This window comes from Belonocnema kinseyi, chromosome 9 (assembly GCF_010883055.1).
Source record: "Belonocnema kinseyi isolate 2016_QV_RU_SX_M_011 chromosome 9, B_treatae_v1, whole genome shotgun sequence".
NCBI lineage: Eukaryota > Metazoa > Arthropoda > Insecta > Hymenoptera > Cynipidae > Belonocnema > Belonocnema kinseyi.
Window position 1 is genome coordinate 71,306,801 of NC_046665.1, and position 22,702 is coordinate 71,329,502.

The following is a 22,702-nucleotide window of genomic DNA, read 5'->3' on the forward strand; positions in this document are numbered from 1 at the left end:
TTCCTTTAAAACATAGAAAAATTTGGGGCTATATTTCGAGTTTTTTTTATTCATTTAAATAAATTTATTTTGTTTATTCAAAACATCTGAAGGTTACAATTCGATAAACATTAAAAAAATTTTAACGGCAAAATCATCAATTCCGTACATGAAACAGAAACTTTTCATGAGTAAATTTGTCAACATTGTATTATCTGCATATTTGCTAGTAAATTCATGAAATAAAAAGGCTGACAGGAAAAATAGGAAACACTGGAAAATATTTTTATTGCTAACTAACGGAGTCGTAGTTTTTTCCCAACATCTTTTCTGACGCAACTTTGGCGGAATGATTTCACTAATTTACCACCAGTAAATTACAAATGAAATGGAAAGAGCTAAGCGGTGTTAAACTTCCAATAAACTTAATTTTTCAGGGGAATTTTGTTAAAATTTTATTACCTGAAGATTTGATAATAAGCTCATGACGTAGCATATAGGCTATGGATCATGGCTAATAAGAAGAAGTATTTAAGTTTGACATTCCCATAAATGTTAATAGGGATATTAAAAAGGGTTTTCTTTTTTCAAATTCTCATAACATACATAATTGCGGGTACCCACATAAAGTGGTTCACGGTTCATCCTATTGTATGAAATAATCGCATTTTTCGAAATCATGGTGGGTATATTTCATGTAAGAAGAAAAAGTATAACCCGCGCGCTTCTTGGTCCACGCAAATTTAGAAGCGTTTTTATTGAAAAGCGGGTTTTTGGACGTCCAGATACAAAAATACCCTGACGAATCAATTTCTAAACTAAAGGGTTCGTGTTAGGATTAAAATGCTGGAAATGTTCTAGCTATATGGCTTTATAAAAAAACTCTGTAACGAACATAATATTCCTTTTTATGCGCCCACATTTCAAGAATTTCAATAATAGAAGGAAATTTTGTATTTAAATATAAATACGTAGTAATTCTGAAGGTTTTCTCTTTTTGCAGTGGTATTCATGTGATACAAAAATATGTATCAATATAAAGAAATAAAAATACTTTAACTTTTTTTGATTATCCTAGTTCAGGTCAAGTTGATTCCTTCAGATTTAATGTGATACTGCTCGTTAAATAATTTTTGAATAACAAGTAATTATAAATGATTTACATTGTCTTTTAGTTTATGTGAATCAATCAGAACCCTAAGTTCTTTAGAAACTTAAATCCTATTTTTTCAGGAAAGCTTTAATATGACCGCATTGAAAATTATTAACTAATCTAATAAATAGGATTTATTTTTCTTTTTTTCTGATATTCTTTTCCAAAAAATTTCATATAAACTTTCCGCGCAATTTTCTAAGAATACGGCATTCGTGAAGTCAAACGCTTTTTATCACATGTAGGTACTATTCTCTGGTCCTAAAAGAATCTTTTCTGTCAAAGGTACTATCGAGCTTTTTGCCACAGTACGATAAAAGAGAAGAGATGTAAGGAAAGCTCGTTAAATCGTGATAACTCCATCTACATGTAAATCTAATCGGGCAGACAAGCCACGGCGACATCAAACCTCCGTTTAACATCGTCGATCCCCAAACTCCCTATAAGTTGGTGACTTAACCATGGTCTGAGGCTTACCTTAACGGTTTCGCATACTAAGTTAGCACCCTATACCTCAGGCCCAAAGAGAGATTTAAACATCGTATAGACGTATACTAACCCAAAATCATCACATTTCTATTTTAACTTAGCAACTTTGCATTCAGAAACTTTTCTCTAAATAAGTCACTGGAGGACGTACTAAAATTTAGCTGACACAACATTTTTTAGATTAGTAGATCTTTTTTGCAGTTTCTATACATTTATGAAAATGAACCCAAAGAAAATTTATTTCTTGGCCACTGATCGATCTGATTATATTAATCAATTATTTATAATATTCTTTGAGGTATTTTGTTGACACGTAGTAATAAAATGATGCAATGTCATTAACAGGTATAATTCTTCTTTTCATTCTTTATCTTGAAAACTTGAATAAGATTTTTTACTTGCCTTTACTTCTGAATACTTCTGTCTAAATCTTCCTGAATACTTTTTGTCTTGCGAAAATTAAATTTTGAAATGTACAGCAAAATTGTAATTATACCAAACATTTTCAACCTTCTTTTAACGTCTTTCATTGGGAACTTCACGAAATTTGTTATTTTTTCTAATACTTATATCCGTTTTTGACAATACATAACAGTTTATGATTTAGCTTGTGCTTTTTTTTAATCAATGTTTCTCTGATTTGATTTTTTTTTAATTTGATGAAATTATTGCTTGCTCCCTTGGTTTAACCTATTAAAACATTTTTGCTCACATTGATGCAATTTTTATTGAATTTTAGATAATGGTTTCTAACATCAGCAGGCATTAAAAAAACTATTTATATCTCTGTTAGATAATAATCATACATTTAATAAATTTTAAAAGTAAGGTAGTATGAATGTACTCTTTATGACAGAATTTAGTAAAGGGCATATAATAGGCCCTTTTGAGTATTTAGTTTCATTTTGACAAAAACATTACTTCGGTCCCTTTTTGAAAAGGGGCGTAAAGAACCTGAAAGGTATTTTTGAAAATGGCTTCAATTCTTATGTTATTAGTCTTAAATAATGTAAATATCAACTGTGGTCACAATGCCGAAGAATAAATTTTCAGATTGTAAATTTGTAATATTTTTTGTTACAGCACCGACAATTCCGGTTACTGGAGTCGCTGGTTCTAAGGCGCAGCTTCCTTGCGACATTCACTCGGCGCACAGTGACGTTGTTGTTATGGTTCTCTGGTACAAAGAAGGGAGCAATGAACCTATTTACAGGTATGATACTCATATTTCTTGAAGAATTAATTAAAATAATAGTATATTGTGCAACAAGGGGCGAAAGGCCCGAGCGAAGCGAGGGTAGATATTATACGAGTGTAATTGTTGCCTCGCCCCGAGTTGCGCATAAAATTTTTCATAAAAAATATATCGAAAATTTGACTTCAGATGCCTGAAGCTTCTTTGCGTCTCATTAAAGGTGTTATTGTTTGTAAATACGTAGACAATGGCAGATAGAGGTTAGAGTGACACGCTGGAAAGTAATTAAATAGTATATTAGCACTCCCGTACTTACAATAAGAAGTAAAAAAAATTGTTTTGAACTTTACCTATAAGCTTCACAGAACAAAGTACCGACATTTTCGTTGATTGTTAACTATTTATCAATTGAGACGTGATATCGATGAGGTTATAAGCAGTTATTGATTTTTCTGTTCGCTCTGCTCTAACGCAAGCGCAATGGGGAGGTTGCAAACTGTTCTAGTCAAAGTTCCGCGAAAGTTTGAATTGGATAAATGAAAAATTGCTCTTTTTAAAGAAAATTAATAATAAAAGTTTGTAGGTTATTCACAAAACAAATTAAAAGCTTAAGTTATTTATTTTGAAAACTGTGACGAGACGAGCACGCTACAGTTATCGCTGAAATCATTGATCGTTCACGATCGAAGGTGGAGACTGAAGTTAGCCTCTATTCTCGAAACGAGGTTCGATAAGAGGGTTATGGCTACAGACAACTGCTGATAAAGTAGAATGTATATACTTTCGATACCGGTTACGGCGTAAAGTTACTTTCGCAGTCGCCTGTTTCTACTTTCTAGTCTTGGGTTGAAAACACAACTTTTCACCCGCTACGGGGACATCGAAAGTCAAATTTTCGATACATGTGTTATGAATAATATGTTATCTTTCCAGTTTTTCCCTCTTTAAGTTTAAGGAAAACGATTTACAATTCAAATTTCAAAACATTTAAGGTCAAAGAAATTCAAGCGAATTTGATTTTAAATTAAAATTTGAAATCATTTAAAAAATAAGATTGCAGTTTAAAAATAATTTATATCTGTATTTCTCCTAATTAAAAAATTTTCATGTTGCACGTTAAAAATGAAATGATTAAAAATTTTGAACCTATAAAATATAATCATTCAAACTTGTATGATTGCTGTACAGCTATATTCAAATTGAAATAATAAATTTGTATTATCAATTCTTTAAAGTGAGAAAGCATTCAAAATCCAACATTTTCAGAAAGAAAATTTTCAATCAAGAAGAAATTAATCATTAGAAAGTATTCAAAATTACGCAATATAAATTTAAAAATATTCATAATTGATATTTTTAAAATATGGGTACTTTAAAAATTTAACACGTTAAAAGTTGTACTATTAAGCAATTCAATAAAGAGTGGATATGCATAAGCGACCTAAGCAATACTTAAGCGAACCTTTCTTTAAATCGGGTTTATTTGCTCAACAAATGTAACAAATTTTTGAATTTTCATTTCTGAAAATAAAAAAAATAATTTTCGTTCATCTTGAATTAACAATTTTTGTAAAAATAATAATATAAAAATATAAGAGAATGTAAAATAACAAAATTCATTATGTCTAATTTCAGCGGAGATAGATTTGCAAAAAGTATATACATAAGGCTAATAATAACAACAATAATTATTGTCATTAGAAGTTGGCAGTTTAACCTTAATGTAAGAACTAAAATTTTAATTTTGTTGAGACTAAATAATTATGTTTAATTACTCTGTAAGCAAATGTTTTCAATTTGATGGAGCCTGAAAATATTTCGGAAGCACTTTTTCTTTATTTTTAAATGACGTTTGAATCCTTAAGTATTTACATGCTTTAAATGTGACAAATCATACGATTTCAAGCTTTAAGCATATTTCAAGCTTTCATATAAAACTATTAAAAATGTCAAGCATAAAAAAAATTTCTAATGTAAAAATTAATCGAAAAGTTTTAAGCAGATAAAATTAAAAAAATAAAGTGTTTCAAGGTTTAAAATAATTAAGATCTGAACCATTCAGGCATTAGCTATTACCACGTTCGAATTTAAATCGTGATAGTGAAAAGATAGTAATAGTGTAACTAACATTCAAAATGATACCATTTTTAGCTTAAAAAAGCATAAAAGAAAGGAATTAAAATTAAAATGAATAAAATATAAATAATATAGACTATTTCATAAAGGTGTCAATTAAGATTATCCACTGAAGAAACCTTTCAATATTTGTTTTCTGTCTCTACCTATTAGAAAAAAATACGAAAGATTCAATAAACTTGTCCACAAGGGTAAAAGTGACGCAATTCTAATAAAATTGTTAATATTTGAAAGCTTTCATTGCGCAAAGTGAATACGAATTAGCAGTGAAATAAAATCTCTTTTTTCATTTCCGTATAATTCTTTTTATGTTACACATTTTTTAAGGAAGGATTATAATGGAAAATTGGGAATTTCCAAGTGCGATAAGATCCCTTCGCGCGGAATTCCGTTTTCGCCTGGAGGAGCCTCAGTTCGCAATGGCCGCCGTTTCGCTTCCGCGACCCGTGAAATTTTCATATAGAATGGCGGCTGGCATTGTAGACAACGTTGGAGGAACGGGTCATATTTAAGAAACGTAATAAGGTGTAAGATATGTGCGCAGGCGATGCATTGCCATGAACAAAGTCATCCCCCCTTTTCGTTTCTCGAAAGCCAGAGTTTAATCTCTGGCGTGCGAAAGTTTAAATTTAAAGTCGGCCGACTCACCCCCTTGCACGCGCCGTCGTAAAATATTTATTGCGGGACATCCCCTGCTTATCGTCCTTGCACCAGACGGGAGGTTCAGAAACTCCGAAGGCGAACGAATTGCAACGACAGATGGAATCGGAACCGTTACTTAATATTTTTTCTCTGAAAGGATCCGAGAAACGATAAAAGGAATATAAAACTCGTTTAAGAATTTTACTTTTTATCATCTGAAGTCTAAGCCTACGTTTCTTTGTCTTCCCTAATGTGAATATTTATGACGACAAAAATTTTTTTAGACAAATATAGTTTATCGGACAATATAATTTTTTATCTTTTTCTTTTTAGGTCCAAATAATCAAAATTGTTTAGGGGAGAGTGATGACCTCGTTTCAGCTCAGTATGATTTATTTAATGAAAATTATATGAGGGTGAAAATGAAAAAGTGTACGATATCATCTATCTGGAATACTGTACGTTTCTGTTTTCAGGAATAAATTTCTTAATTATAGAATTTTATTAATGGTATTTTTCCAATAATATTGGATTTGAGAGTTATTTTCACTTTATTTCATATCAAAATAACTTCGATTAAATATGGAAAAATTTCATCTAGTAACGTGTCCCTTACTCCCTTTATTGAAATTGATAGCGCTATATTTCTAAAAATAAAGCCTAAGATCTAATTTTTTAATGTACTTATTTTCAGAAGTGAGTGCAGAATTGTAAATTAAAGTATTCTTCTTATTTCCAATCAAAGGGTTTCAATGTAGAACTAGGTAAACAAAAATAATGGGAATGTTTCAAAAGAACGGAAGAGCATTGTGTACAATCGAAATAATTATTTAAAGGTGAAACAAAAGTCAGTTCCCGAGTTGAAGTGTTGAATTGAGAACAAAAACATTTGATTAAATAAAGTTATTTGAGTTAGAGAGACCCGATTTGGAAGTTAAGAATCTCAAAGTGACACAACTGCAGGAAATTTAGAAAAAATGACGATGTGAATGATCTTCTAATGTTTCAGAACTGCATGCACCTTATAAACAAGTAACAATGTGATGGATCACCTTATTTTTTGGAACTATATTATATTCGTAATACAGTAACAATGTGATTGCTCATCATATATTTCACAACTGAATGAAATTCAGAAACGATTGAAATAAGATTAATCGTTTTAAGTTTAAGAATTGAACATCTAATACCCAGTAAAGCATTAAACACAAGTTTTTGAAAATTAGAAAGAAGGTTGCACATTTTTTAAAATATCAAAATATAATATATCGTGAATTATAGTGCATTAGGATTTGAGTCAATTTTTTGGTTCTTGTTTCAGTTTTTTGAGAACAGCTTAAAAGCCGTTATAGATATCGCTAAAGAAACACAATATTCGTAAAATGCATTAAAATCGTATAGACATGGCCAGTGTCTAAGACGGTAAAGCATTCTTCGGTCTTTAAAAAAATGGTTGAAGAATTTTTCATTGAACTTTGTAATTGCAAATATCGATTAAACGATACCTGATAGCAACACACGTGTGCCAGTTCGTGTTGAGCATTGAAAATTACTTCAGAAATGAAATGTTGCATTCAGCGAGGACATAGGAGATTTGTGGTTGATCAGTGTTTTAATTTAAAAAATAATATAGAAACATGCTTCCTGGATATTAATTCTCTAAAGCCGCAAAACTTAGTTTGATTTAAAAATGTGAACCAATTACGATAAAATATGCCGAAAATGTGTTTTTAAAATCGACTTTGGATACCGATTAGAAAATGAATTAAAAAACTCGTATCATGCTTGTTTCGAAGAAGAAACATACCTACTTTTAGGAGTTTTTTAAAACCGAGAACACAATAGATTTAGAAAAAGGCGAAGATTTCCTAAACTAGAACCGGCAATAAGGGCCCTTTTCATGCGGGAACCTACAAACTTTATTTATATTAAATAATTTCATCAAGACTGGGAAAGATGACCTAGACACATTATAGAACAAATATGTTACTTACAGGTTAAAATGTAAATATCATTAAAAGATCCATGCAGGAGATACAAAAAGGCTATTGAGAACCAGGCTCAAATGAAACATTAATAATATTCTATTAATACATTTTTATCAGAACATAATCACGAAAAACTGGTTAGAATTCCCAGTCCATGAAATCGATTGGGAAAATATTGAAATTTTAAGTAAAGAGAATGATAAAATCAAACTAGAACTAACAGAAATGATTTATGTAAAAGAAATGAAAATTATCTCGATTATTTTATAGAAAGGTTTAAATAATTTATATTGTTTATTGAAAAATTTGAAAAAACTTACATAACCCTGAAAAATATTGAAAAGAATATATTGGAAACCCTATTAGAGTTTTATGTTTCATTTTTAGTACATTCCCCAAATCTTTGATGATCTTAATTGTATAAGGAAAGCATTACAATCCTGTTTTTTCATTTTTCTTGATGAAATTTAGAGAAATATGGCTTGGAGTAGGATACAAATTTAAACAAAATATTTGTTAAAAGTTTATGATCTTCTAGCTCTGAATAGGTTCGAAAATGATTCTTTTTTTACATATTATTATAGCATGCACTAATTAAAAGTTTTTATATGACTTGCTATTCAGGTATGTTTCTTACAGTCAAATCTTGCACGTTTATTTTGACGCACGTCCACATATCTAATCAATTTGAAACTGCTATGTGGTTATGTTTAAAAAAGTCAAATCTTGAATTTCAGTGTTGACACACTTCCACTTATCCAGCCGACTTGAAGCTTTGCAAGCATACGTATTTAATATCGCAATACAAAATTTTATTAGATTAAAGTTGAAAAATAACAATACTTAATCATATTAAATTTCAGTTGTCACGACTATCTATTCAAACACCTCAACTTCTTCCCCTTACAAAGACAGGTTTCTCTTACTTTAAAAAAATGCCAAGGATGTGGGTAACCAAGAACAGCTCTCCCTTCAAGCGCCAAACCCCTGTTAAAAAAAATTAGTACAAATATTATAGAAATGCCAAAATAAATTTGTCTGCCGAAATAAATAATTATCGGATACCAATACTTTCTTTTTGCACGTAGGATCAAAACATTTATTTTCTGTTTTATATCTTTACATATATCATAACTGAAGTTTATCGTAAAAATGTAATCTTCTATTTGTTCTCTACCATTTCAATGTCATTTAAAAGCACTCTGGAGCTAACATTTCTCAAGAATTCAGTATATTCCTTTATTAATTCTTCAATTCTAGCAACTCTTCCCTTCAACTTCCAGCTCGCTGCAAAGTTTTCTGAGCAAACTGCGATGGGAAATTGTCAATATTAGAGAAACCTTAACGTCTCGTAAGAAATGGATTACTGAATACCTTTCGGCGCAAAATCCTGGAAAATCAGCCTCGCCTTCACTGGCTTCGGGTTAGGAGCGAAAGTCGTGCAATTGACTCTCAAGACCCCTAAGCCTCGATCGATCGACATATCCTCACATCCTAGAAGCTAGAATATGTCTTGGATTTTTCTAAGCCTGAAGATCGATACGAGAAATCTCTCTTCCTCAGAAAACTCGGACTAGTGGTTCATAGTGGGTCAAGAGGTAGTAATTTTGTCCTCTGGCGGTCCAACCTACCCTTGAAAAGCCCCAGGTTTCACGTTATGTCACGAAGATGCTGAAGGCGGTCAAAGAGGAAGTGCGAAGTGGAAGAATTAAATCGTATTTCAACGTCAATGCAGCCGCGCCCGCTGGAGCTTTGGGAATACTCAGTCAGGAGCGGAAATCCGAACTCTCCTACAATCGTGGAACGCAATTTAACTTTTAGTCGCTCGCGAAGAACCACACTCCTCTCTCACTCTCCGCCTACTATATTCTCTTCTCTCACTTCTCTCACTTCTCTCACTTCTCAACCCTTTTCTTCCGCATTTCGATTCTCATTCGCCTTTAGCCAACTGCTTGTGTGCAATGTATAGGCGCATTTCTGCTTGTTACCAGTGTCTTGTTTTTTGCAATATTCCGCATTTCATGCTTGGTGTTTTTACAATAAGGATAACTATTTTATACTTTGTGTTTTTTTCTCAATAAATGGTGTTTTCTTGAGCTGTGGCTACCCCTAAGGCAAAAATTTGGAACCATCCAATGTTATACTTTTCTGCGAATGAATATTCTTTCCTGATCTGAGTCTAAGAATCCTTGAAAACTATCAAGTGTTCTTGACTTTTCTAGAATGTTTCTAAATATTCTTAACATATCAAGAATAATCTTCGATGTTTCAAATGTTCTGGAGTTCTAGACTGATTTAAAATTCTGAAATTTTGTAGAATAATCTATAATTTTTTATAAATTTCATACCATGATTTAGAATATTCTAGAGGGTTCGGAGATTTTTTCAAATTAGAGAAAAAAATAATAGAGAATAGCATTAAATCAATCCTGGAATTGCTGATGTTTAATGAATTCTTCTATTTTTCATATCCTTTGTCAACTATGGAACGGTCTGGACTCCTCTAAATTATTTTGGAACATTTCAGGATGTTCTAAAATTTCGTACATTATTTTATGTGGCAGTCTAGTATTTTAAAAAACATTTTCTACTATGCAAGAATATTCTGGAATGTTTGGAACTTTTAGTTTATTCTGAAATAATCAAGGTTGCTGCAAGACCAATAAGACCCGGAAAATTCATGGAATTTTGAATTTTTTGCATTATTTCAAATAAGTTAAAGAATATAATTAGAATTTTAGAATTTTTGTAAACTTTATAATACCATTATTGAGATGGGTTTATAATTAAATAATTGTTAAAAACATTATCACCTTCGCGACTATCCTAGATTGCGGTTAAGTGGTTAATATTATCGGTTTTTCGCTGTCTATCAAGTGAGAAAGAAATGCTGAGCGCTTGGGGCAAATTTGTCCCCCAGAGAATCCGTTACGTTCGAGTTTCGTCACGTTAAGTCAATTTCATATGTTCATGTAAATGAACCTATTTGACGTATATCATGATATTTTGATGTTTTGAATTGATTTTTTTTAAATTTAAATGAGAATTATATGTGAATATTACTAATAATGTAATATGTATCAACGTAAAGTTGTTTCCTTTAATTTTATTAATACAGTGCTCATAAATTCCAATAATGAATCAATTAATAAATAATAAATCAATAATTATTTGTCTGGTCGAAGATGTCGAGAATATACGAACTAATAAGTGCCGATGCTGTGACTGTAGTGTCGCAGGAAAAAGAGAGAGGTTGCAACCGACCTGTGTGTGACGAACATAGGGCGCTCTTGTGCAACCTTTGCACCGAAGTTGATTGAGCTTATTTAATGCAATATTCAGTTTAATTTAGTTGTTTTAATTCAATTTTATTTCGAGAATTAGTTTTAAAATAAAAATAATTTGGAAAAAGGCTTCTTTTTTAATTCTGATGAATTTTTCCTATCATTCAAACTTACTAACCTCTTCTTCATTGAAAATAATTTATTCATAATTTTTCATTTTCATTGAAATGAAAACATCTTATTTTTCATCCGAAAACAAAGAGGTTGACCTTTTCTATATTCACATCATTTATAATAATAAGCATCCTGCCCGCACTTCCGATATTTCTCATTTCTTTAAATTTTCTAACTTCGAATGTTCAAATAAATATACTTTTTGGAAGAAACCTAATCGTAACCTTCACCACCTCACAGTGCAATTCGTGCCCTTCAAAATTCCGTTAAAAATTTCTTAATAATTAAAAGAGAAATGACATAATTTTTGCAAAAAAATGTAAATTTCAGGATTTTTCGCGATTTTCAGTTGTTTAAACATATTTTTCAACACTTTAGCTTTATCAAAAGGAAATGTTATATACATAATTCTCTTCGGATTAAAAAAAACGAAGCGAATGGTGTATATAAACAACCTATTCCGATGAAAGGAAAAGAATGTGCACAGAGAATCCAAATAGGGGACATTTAATACCCCAAGGATCTAGTGAGGGTAAAAAATACTAGGAGGTCCGTCTAGGTTTAACATAACAAGATCTAATCAAATTTTTACTTAAACCAAATATTTCACATTAAACTTTTTATAAAATTAGGATGAAAAAATTATGTTACAATTGACATTTTAATTATTTCAAAAGTTGAAACAAAATATTTTTGATATTGTGAAAATCATGATTCTGGACCTCTATTTTTAGGTACTTCATATATCCCATCATCTTCCATGCTTTTCCTATACTTCAAATATAATTTATATACTTTATCTATAATTTACAGATATCGAACCCTGCCATACGTTGATTGGACGTTTAGCTATACTTACTATAATTTCGAACCTGTAGCTAATAATGCTTTGGAATTTTCTAGACTATGCTACAATGTCCTGCATTCTTTAATTTTCTATAATATTATTTAGAATATTAAAGCATTATTTATATAGAAAAATCTATACATTCTGGAGGACGTTATAGTAGTTTCTTGAATATTTTTCTTATAATCGTTTATAATTTCGGATGCTCATTTAGGCTTTAGGGTCAGGATAAAGATTATTTTCACCGTATTAAGTTCGGGATTTTTGTTTTGCCCAATGGGCGTTTCATCTTGTCTTTTTGCAAGTTGCAAATTTCCTCCGGCTTACGCCACAACAAGTTGTGGACTTTTGTAATAGTAATTCGACACTATCGCGTCGATATTAACTACTCTCCACCAAACACGTGCGCGGGCACACACGTCTCCGATGCGTCTAAGTGCATCTGTACCTTACCTATTTTGGAATGCTCTGTAAGGTTCTGTAATTTTTCGGAATGATTAAAAATTATATGAAATATTTTTTATTTCTAAAGCTCTATACAAATTCTAGAAGGTTTTCAACCTTCTAGAGTAACCTTAAATCTTATAAAATCTTATAGATGTTTTTAGAATATTATATAAGGTTTTTATATGTTCTAAAGTATCCCTCGTATTATGCATATATTATTTTATAATTCCGAAATATTCTGAAATTCACCAAATAATTTCACCATATATTAAATAATAATTATTTTATAGTAGAAAACTTTCTGCTAAGCGCTAAAAAAACATATTAAACATATTGACCTTAGGGTCATGTTGCTTATTCTCCTTGATTGATACATGTGAAATCTCAAGTAGTAGACATCATTTAAATCCAGACATAATTATTTTTATTTCCAAGTGGTGTAAATACTACATAATCGGACAGTTGAGATGCTAAGTAGTAGAAATATATTTCAAGTCAGGCACACTTAGTTGCAATTGGCATTTGTGCATTTATACGTGGGTTTTAAGTAATAATAAGTAATTTTCAACTAGATGTAACTTTAATGTAGTAGAACAAGCCAATTTATGTCAGCCAAGTACTTACACAGTGGTGAAGATGTCTAATTTTACTATCCGCGATTGCGACACATATAAGGATGGTCAATTAGTAGACATGCTGTAATGTCAGAAATACTTTATGGTGTGTAGTAGGTATATGCAATATATAGCCAAACAACAAGGTGTTAGGTATTATAAGTAATTATCAAGCAGACAAACTTGTATACAGTAGTAAAAGTCCATTTAAGGCAACCAAGTCTTGACATACTAATTACTGACAGTGCGGCAAAGAGATCTTGTTTTATTTTTAATGAATGTAAGGAGAATATTTTGAAGAATATGAACCTAAAACAAGTAAAGTTGTGTAACAAAATTGCAAAAAAAGTATGTACCCAAAAATCAATATTTAAGAAATATATTTTTTTTCAAGATTGAAAAGAAATATATTTTATGATGAATAATTTTATGTAAAATGAGCATAAAAAAGATTTATAATTAAAAAACTGACGTCTGAAGTACCTCACTTTTCTGCTCATTAGAAACTAAAATAACCAATGACCTCATCACAGATCATTTATTGGAAAAACTGAGGTTATGCAGAATTAGGACACCCAAAAAGAAAATATTTCTATTAATATTAATCAAAAGTTAATAAAGTCTAATGTAATCAATGCTTCTAGTGAGAAAATGATTGTTCTATAAAATAGTTTTTTTACCATCAACTAAAAGAAAGTTACTTTTACCAATTAATATCTCTACCCCATACTTTATCGTATCTTAAGAGGTCTCTTTTTGAATTAATAGCATTGTTACCTTCTCTCTTTATAAATACCGTCTCCATGAATTATCTCCTTTTTCTGATTTCTATCATTATAAAGGATTTTAATGGCATTTGAGTGCTGGTGATGACCATGTGTAATTTTATACTTTGAAAGGACTGAGTGATATCTGGGACCTACTTAAAAATTATTTTTAATTTCTCCTTTCCTAAATCTAAGTCCCCCTCATTTCTGCCCTGTGTAAACTGCATAGACCTAAGAAAGTCAATTTGTGTAACATATTTGCCCAAAATGAGTTAAAATAAGAGAAGTGTCTTCCCGAACAACAGCGTAATCAGCTCATTATTAGAGACAGTTATATAAAGAAGTAAAAAATAGGAAGAAAAAAGAAAAGAGACAGCCAAACCTCCTCGCTCTATCTTCCAAATTTTATTTAATTTTTATGTTTGTTTATATATATATTTTTTTATTTTAGTTATTCACTTCTTTATTAAGGTCCCGGAAGCTGGTATTACAACATTGTCATATTGATGTGGGCACTATGCCATAATTTAGTGCTGATTTAGTGCTAATTTATGGCAAATGATAGAGAATTTATTTTTTGAACAGGAATTTAAAAAATTTGTAGAAAAAAAATTTTCTCTGAGTTTCATTTCCACAGTTTTTTTAATTAATCAGTTGAAGTTGCATCCTTTTCAATTATGATATCATTCAGTTTACAGTGCGTATTTCGAAAACCTTTCACTTAAAAATGGTCTATTTTGGATTTCAACCGTTTTAGTTGATCAAATGTGAATATAAAATAAAATTGATTTGTAAAATTGAACTGTAAAATAAGGATTAACAAATAAATAATAATTGATTTTAACAGGCGGTTCTGAATCGGTTCAAAATTAAAGAATTACCCGATTTTAATGTTAAAAATTAAATTTTGTCAATTGGAATTAGGAAAGTCTTAATGTAGTTAACAGCATTTAAATGCCTGATTGAAGCTTCGTAAACTATTTTCAATTTTAAAATAACTTTGTAATAATATATTCATAATTAAGGGCTTTTATCAAATTTAAAATATTTTGTTGTATTAATTGAATATTTATAGTTGCATCAACTGCCAGTGTCTTCAGCGAGTGTTCTGTAGAATTAATGATCAACTTTAGGGTATTTGTGGCTTAGTATGCTAAGTGACAGAAGCGAAGCTTTCTAAAAAATAACCAATCAGGAACAACTACTTTAAATGAAAAGATTTTCAGCTTCAGAGTTCTAATTTTTAAATTTTATTGACCGGAAAAAAAGTTTCTGAACCTGGAAAAACCGGGAGATGACCGGGAATTTTTTATGTTATTCAAGCGACCACCCTGGTCAGAAATACTGATTATATGTTCCAAGTATAGTTCCAAGCATACTATGAAGTCCGACAGTTTGGATGTCAAGTAGTAGAAATACTCTAAAGTTCGGTATAATTATTTGAAAGTGATATGTTTACTACGTAGCCACACCAATAACGCTGTGTCGTAAGCTAGGTTGGTATCCTGTAGAGTGTTCTGATTGGGTACACGGAAATAGGCGGGATTTGTCGGACAGCGGAACCGTTTATGGCATCCGACTTAGTTTTCTTGTACATTTATTTTTTAATTCTTGTATAATCAAGAAGATTTTTATATAATTCTATTACTATTTCTAAGATTAACTTGTGTAAAACTTTTGATTTAATGAATCTCTCACAAATTTTATTTATTGTAGAGAATCTTTTTGGGGACAAAGGAAGTCGCGTTAACGATAAAGATTAAATCTGAAATTATCATTTTTCTCTTCAACGAATTAAAAATCGTGATCACGAACTAAGTTCTATTATTTGAATGGTCGAGAACCATGGAAGATCACCCCAACAAATTTTTAAATCTACTTGTCAAGCTTTTTCAGTAAGTGAAAAAATTGAATTTTACTATTTTTAATAAAATAACAAATTTCATTAACAGATTATCCCAAGACGTACTCAGTGAACAGTCTTTATTTTTCCTGAACAATGTTCCGAATGAGGGTTAGCGCCTTATGATTCCTAATCATTCATATGTACAATGGTCAAGTAAATATTCAACTAAATATTTTTAAAAATCAATACTTAACACAAAACTAATTTTCGAATAGCCTTTGAAACTCATTGAAGGAATCTTTGAAGCCAAATTTAATTCCTAAATGCGATTCAAAGAATATACATTTTTTCAATCACTTTTAATGTAATTAAAATGTAAAAAGTGCATTTGGAAGTTTTTGTCAAAGTAACTTTTTAAAGATTCTAAAAAAAATGTATCTTGACATCGTCTTTGAATATAATTTGTATTTATTCAGGGAAAAGGAATATGAAACTAGTTTTGAAAAAAGTATTCTAAATTAAAGTTTATTTAATAAGAAGAATTCTTGTATTCGACAAAATTATCATTAGAATTTCCTTGGTTTTGTTTTATTTAAATATTGAATGCGTCTTATTATGTCTCAAGAAAATGAGAAATTTACGGAGTCGATAAATTTGGAAATACCTCATAACTTATTTTTATCAAACAACTAATAATTTAAGTCAATTTAAGTCAGCCAATTATTAAAAGAGCGGCGAAAAGATCTTTCTCTATTCTCCGTGATTTTGAGATTTGTATGGTCAGCTACTACAAATACAGTAGTCAGACAGTTTGCATTTCAAGTAGTAGAAATATTTTACAGTATGCCTACTAAATATTTTTCAAGAAGACGGCATTTAGTAGAATTAACCATTTTAAGTCAGCCAATTATTGACACATCAGCAAAGAGATCTTTTTAGAACATAACGTCGTTAACGTTGAGGATGCTTCATATGTAATCAAACACAAAGATAGCTCCCCAGGCGTCTAGGCAGATCCCCTTTTCAGTCAAAATATAATCGTCGTCCTCTTCCGGCGATGGACGCTCGTAACGTCTGCATTGGGACGATTCCACGTTCCAAGAGCAGTGTGCTGGATTATTTCTGTAGTTTCAAGACTCCTTCATCGCGAATTTATTATCCAATAGTGGTAATGCAAATTTTCAAATCTACTTATTTCTGCGAAGTATTGTTCTATATTTTTCCGGATTTACGAGATATATGAGAAAGTTTATAACTCCATTTATTATATTATCCTGAACGGCTGAAAATATTTCTCTTCTCATAAATAATTGAAATCTTACCTATGGACTTCATAAACAATTAATTAGCTTTGAAGGTAATTTTTCTAAATCTCGCTGTTTGTTATTGCTATTGCCAGGAGTAGTGAAATCCCTCGGATTTTAAATTAAGCAGAATTCCAGGGTGTCTAAATCACTGGGAAATTATTAAAACCAGCAAATGAATAAGAATTTTTTTGTCCGGAAAAAACTGAGAAATAACCGGGAATTTTATTTATTGACCGTGGTTTTCTCTCGAATGTATTAAAATGCAAACTAAAAGTTATTCAATATATTTTTTTGCTCTAATTCTGAATTAAAACAGGGAATTTGTAGAAAAATTCTAATTTTAGTTTGAAATATGGAATTCTCCAAAAAATTATATTTCTGACCCGGAACAGTGCATTTTTAAAAAGATTTATAATTATAAGTTGGGACATTTAACTTCAGTAAAGAAATATAATTTCAACATTATGGAGATGGAATTCCTGTAATGAATTATAATTTGGACTCTGAGACAGGCAATTACTACAAAGATTTAAAATTTCTACTTTGAAGTAGGATGTTTTTTAACAAGAAATAATTATTTTTTGATAGAAAAAGGAATATTATTGAACAATTTAAAATGAAGTTTTAGATTACGTTTAGCATAAGAATCTTCGTTTAGAGTAATTATTTTTACTTTAAAACATAACATTTTTGACATAGGACGAGAATTTTGGGAAATTATTTCAATTCTGATTTAGAAGAAGGGAATTTAAAAAATCCTGGCCCAACTTAGAATTCGTGAAAATTTTAAACTTTCTTCTTCCAGCTGTTTGAAGAGGGGAGTTACTATATTTCTGAATCATATCAAATATATTGTGAGCAAATATAATTCCGAATTGAAATAAAGAATCCCCGTAAAGAATTGTAATTTAGAATTTGGGAGCTGGAATTTCCGTGAAGAATTATAATTTAGACTTTGAGGCAGGAAATTTTCGTTAAGAATTATAATTTCATTTGAAACAAAAAATTCTTAGCATGCAACGGCAATTTTCAGAAGTGATTTCAATTCTGATTTCGAAAAAAAAGTCGAGAAAAAATCCCTGTTCAAATTCTCCCTGTTCCAACCGAGAATTATAATTTCAATTTCAAAAGTAAGTGCCACTTTTGCAAAAAGACGTATTGGTACGTACAGGCTTAATAATTCTCTACAATTCTACGACACTTTTTGGTGATAAAAATTTGATTTTCAAATTGTTCAAACCATTTTTGTTGAAAAAAAATTCTTTAATTACGCGTGGTATTGAGAAGCTGTTAGCGCTATTCGGTTATACGTAAAAAATATATAAACTTTCTAAATTGGGCTATTTGTTTGTCCTCTAAATTGTTTATATATATATATTACGAATATAAATTCTTTACTATGTAATTGTTTATATATAATAGGTCTACAAATGATCCAATGCAATAATGGTGAAATACATTGTTTAAGCAATTTAGAACTTCTTTTTTGATAAAATTATCTATTAGACTAAGACTATAAGCTTTTAATGATTTTATGACAAAATAATTTTTTCGATTGTTCATAATAATTAAAAAAAGTTTAATTTGTCTCTTGTGACCCTCTTAACATATTTTAGGTGTTCCACTGATATATTTGATGTTATTTAGGGTATACCAAAATTATCATGACACTTACCTGGTTATTAAAAAGGTCGATTTTGGACAATATTTTTTTCAAAACGTATGACATTCTTCTGACTTTTTTTATGGATACTTAGAGCTGTATCAACACTAATTTATTCATTCTTATTTTTTTTATAAACATTATTTGTATTTTGAGGACGTTTCTTTTTTCCCCTGACCATTTTGCTCCTAAGCACCTGAAAGAATCTAAATTGAAAAATTGACTTAGGTGCTCCAGCCAAACGTTTAGCTGAATTTCGACTTCTAAGAAAACATAGCTGTGCTAGCTAAATATCCAGCGGTTTCAGATAAATTTTGCCATCTAGAAATAATCTAGATAAGTTAGCTAGATAATTTCTATATTGTAAATTTAGCTAAAATAGCTAAAAATTTAGGGGAAACAGCTATATTATCTTAGAAGACGAAATTCAGCTAAACGATTAGCAGAAACAGCTAAACCATTTTTCTCATTGTATCGTAATACCCTTGAAATATATAGAAATATATTGAAAGTTTAAAAAATCGCTTGAAATCATTCAAGTCTTTGAAACTCGTTTAAATTTACCAGTAAAAATAATCAATTCTCCTGGAGAAAACCGGGAATTTAAAATCACCGGTTGAGTAGGTACCCTGAACTCGTTCAATGTTTTTTTCATAAGTTAAATTTTCATGACGACCTAATATCATTCGATTTTTAAAAACTTTATGATTATTCAGAAAAGTATCACTCATCTCTGCTCATTTTTCAGCTTCGACGTCCGCGGTGGGCGCGCTTTTAGCAACGCTCGCTTATGGTCATCACCTATGGCATTGGGTCCCAGAGCTTACTTCGTCACTGCGTCGAAAATGGCTCATCTCAGTATCGATCGGTTGGAAGTGAAAGACGAGGGGACTTATCGATGTCGAGTTGACTTCGAGAACTCGCCCACTCGGAATCAGAAGATAAATCTAACTGTAATCGGTAAGCTCCTGTAATAGAAAACGCGATAAATGCACCTTTGTTTTGCCCTCGAAGGAAAGTAGATGAGGTCGTTTGAAAAAGAGGATACTAAAAAAAAGAGATCAGCCAGATAAAAGATGTCACTTCAAATAGACTAGTATGAAAAGCGACTGACACTGCAAAAAGATTCAATGGTTTTTCGAGGACTTTACTCTTCATTTTTCAATTAGAATTACACCTAGTTTTATACCGATTTCATGCAATCATTTTATTAAACATTAGAAAAAGGTGTATGACATTTCTAAGGAGGTCCTTCCACTCAGCGCCGCCACGAAGGCAAATTATAAAATGGAATACGCCATATTTTTTTGCTTTTTTTTTGCTAATTTTATGCTAAAAAAAATTGTCTTTGCCCTGTAAGCTTCGGAGAAAAGGGTGGCGGCGCTAGCAGGACATCCACTCAGCGCCCCCCACCTACGAATATTCACTAAAAATGACTATGATGCGATAAACGATAAATGGAGATTTTTTTGCTTTTTTTTGCTTTATTATGATACATATTACATTTCCCAAAATAGCTACCCCTAAGTCTAACACAACTACCCCCTGTGCTCAAAAACGTTACCAAAATGGGAAAACTACCTTCAACAATGTAAACATGTTTTAGAGCTCCAAATTAATCACATGACACTTCAAAATTCGCTCTCTGTATAATTTCCCCAAAACTACCCTTCCACGTGAACGTATGCAGCAGAACATTAATATGTATGAAAAAAGCATTAAAAATAATCAACTTAGAAGAAACTATTAGTTGATTTTTTTCTCTTTTTTTGCTCTCCGATAATATATAATACTTTACCCAAAAACTACTCCTAAGTCATACATACCCTCCCCGCTTACTCAAAAACGTTTTAAAAGTTGAAAAACCGCCTTAAGCAATGTAAAAATTATTTAGAACTCCAAATTAATCACATGACAGTTAAGAATTTCCCTCTCATTATAATATTCCCAAAACTATCCTTCCACGTGAACGTATGCAACAGAACATCTTCCGCTGGAAGATATAATCAATTGGAGTTCTAAATCATTTTTACATTGTTCAGGGTGGTTTTCCAACTTTTAAAACGTTTATGATGACGAGGGGAGGGTATGTATGGCTTAGCGTTAGTTTTTGGTAACGTATTATATATTACCAAAGAGCAAAAAAACATCCAAAAATATCGACTAACAGCGTTTTCTAAATTGTATTATTTTGTATGCTTTTTTCATACATATATATGTTCCGCTGTATACGCTCACATGGAAGGGTAGTTTTTCGGGAAAATTATGAAGAGGGGGGAATTTTGAAGTGCCATGTAATCAATTTGGAGTTCTAAATCATTTTTACATTCTTTAAGTTGGTTTTCCAACTTTTAAAACGTTTTTCATGACGAGGGGAGGGTATTTATGACTTAGCGTTAGTTTTTGGGTAACGTATTATATATTATCGGAGAGCAAAAAAAGAGAAAAAAAATCAACTAATAGTTTCTTCTAAGTTTGATTATTTTTAATGCTTTTTTCATACATATATATGTTCCTTTGCATAGATTCACGTGGAAGGGTAGTTTTTTTGGGAAAAGTATAAAGAGAGGGAAATTTTGAATGTTCCATATAATCAATTTGGAGTTCTAAATCTTTTTTTCATTGTTCAAGGTGGTTTTCCAGCTTTTAAAACATTTTTTCTGACGAGGGGAGGGTATGTATGGCTTAGGGGTAGTTTTTGGGTAACGTATTATATATTTTCGGAGAGCAAAAGAAGAGAAAAAATATCAACTAATAGTTTCTTCTACGTTTGATTATTTTTAATGCTTTTTTCATACATGTAAATGTTCTGCTGCATACGTTCACGTGGAAGGGTAGTTTTGGGGAAATTATAAAGAGAGGGAAATTTTCAAGTGTCATGTAATTAATTTGAAGCCCTAAAACATGTTTACATTGTTGAAGGTAGTTTTCCCATTTTTAAAACGTTTTTGATCACAGGGGGTAGTTGTGTAAGACTTAGGGGTAGTTTTTTGGGAAACGTAATATATGTCATCATAGAGCAAAAAGCAGCAAAAAAATCTTCACGAATCGTTTATCGCTTTATAATCATTTTTAGTGAGTTTTCGTAGGTGGCGGCGCTGAGTGGACGTCCTGCTAGCGCTGCGCCGCCACCATTTTCTCCGAAGTTTAAAGAGCAAAAATATTTCTGTTTAGCATGAAATTAGTAAAAAAATAGCAAACAAATATGCCGTATTCCGTTTTATAATTTGCGTTGGTGACGGTGCTGAGTGGACGGAACTTTTCTAAGGTTCAACTACATATTTTTTCATGATGCATTTAGGATTGGGGGAAATACTATTAACTTTGAAAAAAAAACACGAAAGATCGAAAAATATTTGAATTACGCAATTCGAAAAAAAACCTTCACAGAAAAAACTAAAGATAAATTTTGTTGCATGTAAAATTTCCTGCTGTTAAAGTTTACATGCTATTTGGCGAAATTTTATCCTACGATGGAATAAAAGCTGTCGTTTGTTACGGCGTCCTTAACAGCAATAGGAAACGGGCAATGTATGAGTTAATTCATATTATAAATCGGGACACCAGATTTAAAACGACACAGAAAAAAGAAAAGTTAAAATGTGTTGTAGGTAAGACTTGAAACGGTTAAAAAGAAAAAATATTTCGGCAAAAGCTTCACTGAGGTTAGGAGAATAATTCTGATTTCGTCTACTGCGTAACGCAGAAGTGAGCAAATTTCGGTAAAACATGTAGAACCAGTAACAGAAAACACGAAAAAATGTGTGCTTGCTAATATATTTCCTCCAAAATAAATTAGACTATTGTAGAGGAATTAAAAAACTTACTTAATACCATTTAGCAAAAAGCGCGAAAAGCAACTAACAGATGGGAATCCCCGGTTCTCTCCAATTTAATGAAGTTAAACGACGATAGATAGCGCTGGCATCGCAATCCTCGCTACATCTCGAATAAAAATGGAGCGATTATAAGGCGCAAGATTATCCAGGCAAGGTTCAAAACCGAAAATTATCGTCGATTCATGTAAAGTTTATCCGGAAAGGTTAATTTTTGTTGTGGTGAATCTTTCACCTGAAATCGATGTAAACTTTATCTGTCGTTTCTTCTGTGTTGAAAAGAAATACGGGTACTACAGGCTCGATTATTTATTGCAAAATAAGGTCGCCAGAGG

General features: G+C 31.0%; 1 protein-coding gene across 1 annotated transcript in view; it reads left to right on the plus strand.

The window, feature by feature from the left end:
- The window catches only part of LOC117180200 (neural cell adhesion molecule 2-like), a 302,748-nt gene that overhangs the window by 170,780 nt on the left and 109,266 nt on the right, over positions 1–22,702 (plus strand). The window contains exons 2-3 of the mRNA XM_033372581.1: positions 2,705–2,834; positions 19,280–19,491. Of these exons, the coding sequence (XP_033228472.1) occupies positions 2,705–2,834; positions 19,280–19,491 (342 nt within the window). The remainder of the gene's footprint in view (positions 1–2,704; positions 2,835–19,279; positions 19,492–22,702) is intronic.